This window comes from Cervus canadensis, chromosome 18 (assembly GCF_019320065.1).
Source record: "Cervus canadensis isolate Bull #8, Minnesota chromosome 18, ASM1932006v1, whole genome shotgun sequence".
Lineage (NCBI taxonomy): Eukaryota > Metazoa > Chordata > Mammalia > Artiodactyla > Cervidae > Cervus > Cervus canadensis.
Genome location: NC_057403.1, coordinates 13,443,169 through 13,450,987, shown reverse-complemented (window position 1 = coordinate 13,450,987; position 7,819 = coordinate 13,443,169). Strand labels below are relative to the sequence as shown.

Sequence of the window (7,819 nt, the reverse complement as noted above, 5' to 3'; positions counted from 1 at the left end):
TTATAGCATCTCCCCAAACAGTGAGATAGTTACAATAGAGTCCTAGAATAGCCAGGCGATTATTAACAGGTGGTGGGATTTTTGAAGATGACACTATAATTGTTGGACTCCACTCCTCACCTCAGAGCTGCTGGGCTGCTTTGGAGGAGAAGGAGTGTCCATGAGGAACCCCTTTAACAAGAGATCAAGGTCCTCAATTTGTAACACTGTGTGCTCAGAGGATGGGGCCAGGTCAGGGCTCAGCATGGTGTTGGTTTACATTGAATTCCTCATAGATACTGGGCTGGGCACAGGCATGCATGGGCCTCAGGGGAGTGGGAATGAACTGTCTCTCAGAGAGGGTCCCGAGGTCCAAGTGAGCGTATATCACATCTTCTGCTGCAGAGTCCTGAGAGGAGAGAGGTGAGAATGATGGACTGAGATGTGATCTTCGAAAGCTGGGGCTTTGGGCATTGGAGGGGCTCGGGCTATGGAAGGGTTTGGGCTGGGAGGACTGACCTTGCCATTCACTGTTCTGTCTTCCCTGGGCTCTCCTTCCATGATGGCAACATCTGCGAATGAAAGACAGTCAAGGCTCTTCGGGGTGGAGGCAGTTATTCCAGACCTCCGTAACTTTGATTGGGACAACAAAGCCAGAAAAAGGCAGGGGTGTGGCCCAGGTTGCTGAGCCTGTCCACTCCACTAAATGAAACAAAACAAAACAAAACATTTCATATACAAGCCCAGCCATTCACGGACTGTCTCAGGAATCTGTGCAAACCCATGGACCCATTCTATGTCTTCTGTTATGGACCATCCTCTTCAACATATGAGCAGATTCCCAAGATCATGTTGGAGAGAAAAATGGATTGTTGAAGTTGAAGGGAAGAACAGGGCTTGGAATGTCCCTGGTGGCCCAGGGCTTAAGAGTCAACCTTCCAGTTCAGGGAGCGTGGGTTCTGTCCCTGGTGGGAGAACTGAGACCCCACATGCCTTGAAGCAACTATCCTCAATGCTGCAACTGCTGAGCCTGCGAGCTCTGGAGCCTTGAACTGCACCCCAGCACTGCAATGAGGATCCCCCATGCTGCAGCCAAGACCTGATGCAGCCAAGAGTAAGTCAACACATATTTTCATAAAAAGAACAGGGTTCCATGGGTCTCTGGAAGATGTTCCATCAGGGATTTCAACAATGGAAATGAGTTTTTAACCTTCAGGAAGTGAAAATGCCATTCACTGCTATGAGCCCACCTTCCCCTGCATCAGATGATGCTGAGCTCACCACCTTCAGACTTACGATTTTGGGTAGAACACCAGTGACAGACAAGAGCAGCGAGGATGAAGCTGGTAGAGGTGAAGGCTATGACAAGCCCAAAGACAACATACAGCATGCTGGAGTGTTCTTGAGGAAGCCCTGCTTCTGACAACAAGCAAATGGAAGAAGTTCTGGTTATTCGTTTAGTAGGCTGTGCCCCTACACACTGGATGTATCGTATCCTTGCGTCAAACTGTCAGCATCTGTCAACCTGATCAGTTATGGTCTCCACTTCCCAGAAGGTATCAAAGCATCCAGGAGAGATGCTAGCAGTGGATGAAGTAAAGAGGCCATGCAAGACCAGCAGAGGTCTGAACCAAGGTCCCCCAGGCATCGAAACAGTTATTCTCTGCTGCCCCATATGACAAGGCATGGCATTTTTGCATGAATGCCTTAATGATTAACCACGTTAATCCACAATACATTTCTCCTCCATCCACATAGACCTGGAATGGAATCCTCAAGAAGACACGAACTTTTATATCTGAACTCTGGAATGTTTAATTCATAAAACACTAACAGAGGAATAACAGACATTTAAGGTGCTCCCTAAAATTCTCCCCTTGCCCCCCACCCCCACATCCATCCCCAAAGATCCTGGTGGAGAGAGGGTAAGCATCTCCTTTAAGCATTGGGTTAGGTCACTCTGACCAGCTTTGTGTAATTTAGACATTCCCAGTCACAGAGTATGAGGAGCTCAATGCCCCCTGTGGTTCTAGGAAGACTACTGTCTCAAATGCTGACATGACAGGGACGTCGAGGAGCCAAAAGTCACAGAAATGGGAGGTGGTAGAACCAACACTCACACAGGAACCCTCTGTCTTCTCAGAAATTTGCTGAGATAGGAGACCATCTTGCTTACCTTCTGTGGTGTGTGGATCCATGGTTGATGGGTAAGTAGTTGTAGTGGATCCTAGGGGAAAAAAGACAGAAGGGGTGAGCAAGTAACCTTCCTCATACCCACTGAGGGAGGACTATTCTTTCTGGAAGGTTGACCTCCTGCCTGTCCTTACTCTGTCATCCCTCAGAGTACTGATGGGGGAGGGGAGAGCTTCTGGTCCCTCCACGTGAATGCGTTGAGTAGACCAGCCATCCTGGGGAAGAGATGGTGGAAGGAGGCGGGAAGGATATGCCTGACAATGAAAGACAGCTGTAAGCAAGAGACATTCTCTCTGCTCCGGGAATGAATATCTATGCTCCTTAATTGGGAAATCACCTGTATGTCAGAGGTGCTTCTGGGAAAACACTAAGAGCAAGGGGCCAATACAATCTCTGATCTTCCCAAAGCAGCCTAGCCTCTCCTCCTCCTGGATCTACCCTGACCCTTTTCTTTATTTGCCTGGATAGACCGGACTCTGATGAAGAGCATCCACACAGGAGGTGGAAGAGGGTTGAGATGCCGTCGACCATCTCTCTTTCTCTCTGGTTCTCATTGCCTCTATTTCTCCAGAAGCCCAAAGGTCCCCTGACACCAGCACGGGGCCCCTGAGATAGAGCTCAGAGATAGAGTAAGATTATGGAAAAACCCAAATGGACTTTTTGCCCAGCGCAATCTCATTGACTATATTGTAAAGCATGGGACTCTTCATGGGTTCTCCATGCAAGAATCCCGGAGTGGGTTGCCATTTCCTCGTCTAGGGGACCACGTTTTGTCAGGACTCTTCACTATGACCCGTCAGGCTTGGGTGGCCCTGCACAACATGGCTCATAGCTTCATTGAGTTACACAAGCCTGTTTACCAGGACAAGGCTGTGATCCACGAAGGGGAGATAGTGAAGCACAGAGGAGTCTGTCGAGCTGCAGCCCACGGGGTCACAAAGAGCTGGACACAACATAGCGACTGAAGAGCAACAAGAAAGCTGGGCCAGGAGGAGGGTCCTCACCTGTGACACACAGGAGCAGGGGGTCGCTGGGGTCTGACCACGCGTAGGGAGAGCGAGTGAAGGAGCCGTAGCACCTGTAGGCCCCGCTGTGGGCTGGGGTCCCAGGACCCAGAGGGAACGCTGCCTGGAGTGCTCCGCCGGGGCCCCGCCCTCCAGCGAGTGGGCGCCCAAGGTTCTCCCCCTCCCTGATCAGGTGGAACTGGTCAAAGGCGCGCTCGGAGCTGCAGAGCAAGGTCACGTTCTCTCCTGACCTCACCACGGGGCCCCCCTGGGCTGAGAGAGAGGGTTTCTTGGACAGACCTGGAAGGAGGAGACCTTGATATTAGAGCACTGAGTCACTCAAGTCCTAAATAGAGGATTAAAGCCCAAAGTGTGCAACAAGAGAAGCGCTGCATGAGAAGGCCGCCCACCACCAGGACAGAAAGCCCCACAGCAACGAATACCCAGCACAGGGGAAAATTCAAACATAACGTTAATAATGGACTGTCATTTAATATCCTTTCTCTGAAAAGAAATATATGTATATGAACAACTAAATCAGTCTTACGTACAACAGGTATTAGCAACATCATAAATCAACTAGACTTCAACAGAAATAAATAAGAAAAAATGTACTTCAAAAATCAACAAGATGTGGGGTTCTCTTGAAAGATGGAACCTACTAGGTATGGCCGAGACCATCAGAAAACATGGTACTGACCCAGAAAAAGACATTATGGCCGGGAGATTGCCAGCATCTCATTGGATCTTTGACCACTTCAAACTTGAGGGAGTGTTCAGTGCTGCCCTGCCCATCCCCAGGGGCTGGAAGGGACTCCATAGTGGGGAGGGTTGGCAGGGACAACTCCTTCCTCTTTGTGCAGAAGGACGGGTTAAACCATAAGGCTGAGCAAATTCAAGGTGTCGACCTCTGTCCTGACCACCCAGGGGCCAGACTGCAAGGGCGTCTGGTACCACAGCGCTCCTGACAGAGGAAGGGAGCTCTGACATGAAGGTGGAAACCAGCCCCTTAAGCAACCATCGTTGGCTGCCTGAGCCGGGAACTGCCCGGGTCCCTGTTCTGGTACATTTTTCTCCATTGCTCGTTCTTTCACGTTCTTGCTCCTTCACTCTGTCACCGGCTGTGTCTTCTCTTTACCACATGGCAGGTGCTCTGTTCTCCTCTCTCTCTCTGGTTTGTTCCCTCTCCTGAGTGTGTGAGCATCTCTGCACGCCTGTCATTGTCTCCCGGTACTGATGCTGGACTGGACACCAGACCTTCTGTGACACAGACAGCAGACGGCACTGGTCTGGACACACTCACCTGTGATGACGATGTCCACGGGGTCACTGGGGGCTGACCACTCATAGAGGGAGCGGCTGAGAGAGCCATAGCATCTGTAGGTGCCCGCACTCGCCAAAGTCATGGGGCCAACGGAGAAGTCAGCTGGGGCACGCCTACCCGTGAACGTCTCTCCACGTCTCTGGAAATGCCCATTGCTGCCTTTTTTGTGCAGCATAAATTTGTCCAGCAGCAGTGGTGAGTGACAGCGGATGGTCACATTCTCTCCCGCCCGCACTATGGGGCCTGGGTGGGCTGAGATGTCAGGTTTTGTGAACACACCTTGGAACAAAGAGGTTGTGAGTTTCAGTGAGTCACCCAGCCTCAGCGCTTCCCCTGAGAGCTGAAGGTGTGAAAAATGTCCCCGTGAACCACCAAAGCCAATTACCCTTCCTGTCTGTTCTGTTGCATTTTCTCTAGCCTTGTTCTCGGGTCTGGCTCATGCTTTTCTGTTTCTCTTTGCTCAAGACCTCCAGCCTCCTCTGTGTTTATTCTAAGCTCTTTAGCTGCTGGATCTGCTCTCAGCTTCATGCAAGCATACTCAGTCACTTCAATTGTGTCCGACTCTATGGGACCCCATGGAGTTTAGCCTGCCAGCCTCCTCTGTCCTTGAGATTCTCCAGGCAAGAATACTGGAGTGGGTTGCCATGCTCTCAGCTTCATTCCATCCCTAATTTGCATTTGAGGGGCTGGGATGGTTCTGAGGATGCATACCCTGTCTCCCTTCACATACATCTCCTATAACGTGGGTGATGACTTGCAAAATTAGGAAGGCAGTGGAGAAAAAGTGGAACATTTTCCATCTGTGACCCCACCTCATGCCTTTGGAGACATTGCTGGGATTCCTCCGGGGGGCTCCAGCTCCTTCATAGGGGGCTACAGCTCCCTATTGTTTGGCAGGTGCTGGATCAGGGTCATTCCCATCCTCCCTCCTGGCAGGCAGTGGTCGCATCCTGTCTAACTAATGCCGAGGGAGGTCCTCCTTCCTGTGCTGGGGCACCCATCCATTATTCAACACCCTGAGTTAAACTTTCAGATTGGGTTCTCTTTCCCTGGTTAGGTTCTGGCTGGGGATCCTGAGGACGTCTTTGGCTGCACTGGCATGTGGACCTAGGGTAGGATTGCCTGCAGGCTCGGCCATCCCGGGCTGGGCTGGACCCCTCCTACCTGTGACCACAATCTGCAGGGGGTCACTGTGTGTGGACCGCACAGAGCGAGATGTGTACGCTCCAGAACACGTATAGGACCCGGCATGTTCTCTGGTCACCGGGCCAAGTGTGAAGGTGTTGAGTTGATGTTCCCGGAGCTTGGGCAAACTGGTCCCATCTCTTTTGAACAGTCTGAATACTGTAAATGGAGAACTGGAGTGACACCGAAGAGTCACACTCTGTCCTAAGGGAACCACGGGGCTTGGCCAGGCTGACAAAGAGGGCTTGTCATATTCACCTAGGAGAGAAGGAGGCACAGACTTTGAGAGGAAAATAGGAACAGTCTCCTCTGCCCCCTGCCCCCATGGGCCCATGGGCCCTTCCATTCAATTCTTGCAAGTGTCCTCCCCTAAAGTGCATCACAGTGGTGCTAAAGGATACCTGGGGCTTGGGGACACAAAGAGACACAGTCAACCCAGGCAGACATCATGGAGATTCTAAGAATATGATTCTCAGAGGTGATTCTTCTCAGGAGAAGAATCATTCCTCAGGTTGAGAAAATTTTGGGAAACTTTCTCTCACACACAAAACACTGGGGATTCCCTGGCGGTCCAGTGGTTAGGACTCGGCGCTTTCTCTGCCAAGGGCCCGGGTTGATCCCTGATCAGGGAACTAAGATCCTGCAAGTTGCATGCTGCAGGCTAAAGAAAACACCACAGAGAAATTGATGCATGGAAAAGAAGTGAAAGGACTTCCTTGTTGGATTTGTTAAAGCTCAAATGGTACAAAATCTTCCGGCAATGCAGGAGAGCAGGGTACAATCCCTGAGCTGGCAAGATCCCCTGGGCAAGGAAATGGCAGCCACCTCAAGTATTCTTGCCTGGAAAAGCCCATGGACAGAGGAATCTGGTGAGCTACAGATCATGGGGTCACAAAAAGTCGGATATGACTGAATGACTTACAGTAACACAACTAAGAAGAGAAAAAGCCACTTGACTGAAAAGCAGGAAGGAAACCATGAACCCCGCTCCTTTGTTAGCTAGCCTCCATCCAATGTGGGACCAGGTCCAGGTGGTCCTGCCTGATGCCCAGCCCCTCCCCTGGGGTCAGGTCTAGCAGGCGGTCCTGCAGATCCTGTTGCTAAGGGCTGGTTGGAGATGCCACCTTGTTGGAGAGGGGTCTGTGGGCTGCAGCCGCTTGCTCCCATCTCATGACAGAAATGGCACTCAGGGGGCCCAGCTCCCAGCTCCCAGACTTCACACTGTCCCTTCAGGTCCAGAGTCCAGAGCTGGGCTGACCTCTGGGGAGAGTGAAGATGAGTATCAAGGCCAAGAGGAGGACCTGGGATCCACAGGGCACGCGGCTCTCACTGTACTGACAGGGGTCTCACCCTGCCCCCCAGTGTCATCTGCCTCAGCCCCGCCTGCTTTGCTGAACACAGAAATAAGGGATGGGGAGGACTCACCCACAGCTGCCCAGATCCTCAGACTCACAGAGAATCCTAGAAGGAAAAGCCCGTCAGAGATGGCTTGTCCCGATGGACCCCACGCTCCTTGCACCCTCATCCAGGGAACCTGGTCAGTCGTGTGGAGGCCCCCGGATTTCCAGGATAAACCTCACTACCAGGTCTTTCCAGACTCACCGAGACTCAGGAGGCTGAGGAGTGAGGGCCACATGGCTCTGCTTCTGTGAGGCAGGAGGCAGGACTGAGCGAAGCTGACCGAGTCACAGGATGCGGAAGGCGGGCGGTGTTGTTCATACAGTCAGCCTGGTGCAGGTCACAGGGGAAGATGGGTAGCCTCTTCTCACGCCAAGGGATGGAAGTCTGTCTGAGCCTCATCACTGCGGTCACCTCATGACTTGAGCGTCACTTTTTGTTTCCCTGAACACTATAAACATAGGAGGATTTGAACAGATCTTGCTGCTTTTATGAAGTAGTAACGATGATTCAGTGTATAGCAGGCAAGATGCTTTTCCCAACCTCATGATAAACGTCATTAACCTTAACTGTTTGCATAAGAGAAATCACATGTACCTACCTCGTATCTCACGTAAGTGCAGGTTGCCAATTAAAGACTCATTAATAGAAACTTTGATTCTGCATTCTTATAAGAGAAGGAGACATGCGTATTATGGTTTTTAGAAAATTAAAAAAAAATTCTATAGTGGAGTAT

The 7,819-nt window shown here is 51.1% G+C and overlaps 1 protein-coding gene across 2 annotated transcripts; it reads right to left on the bottom strand.

Annotated features, from left to right (window-relative positions):
- Window positions 1–232: 232 nt before the first annotated feature.
- On the bottom strand, window positions 233–7,452 carry LOC122421337 (putative killer cell immunoglobulin-like receptor like protein KIR3DP1). 2 transcript variants are annotated; one of them, XM_043437191.1, is made up of 9 exons: window positions 7,288–7,452; window positions 7,111–7,146; window positions 5,665–5,943; window positions 4,480–4,779; window positions 3,177–3,476; window positions 2,156–2,206; window positions 1,276–1,398; window positions 499–551; window positions 233–388 (listed from the first exon to the last, which is right to left on the bottom strand). In XM_043437191.1, exons 1-9 carry the CDS (start codon window positions 7,319–7,321, stop codon window positions 233–235), a joined length of 1,332 nt encoding a protein of 443 aa, XP_043293126.1. In that variant the 5' UTR covers window positions 7,322–7,452. The 2 variants fall into 2 exon arrangements, with proteins under 2 accessions (XP_043293126.1, XP_043293127.1); XM_043437192.1 differs by lacking the exon at window positions 233–388 and having other exon boundaries at window positions 546–681.
- Window positions 7,453–7,819: the final 367 nt, after the last annotated feature.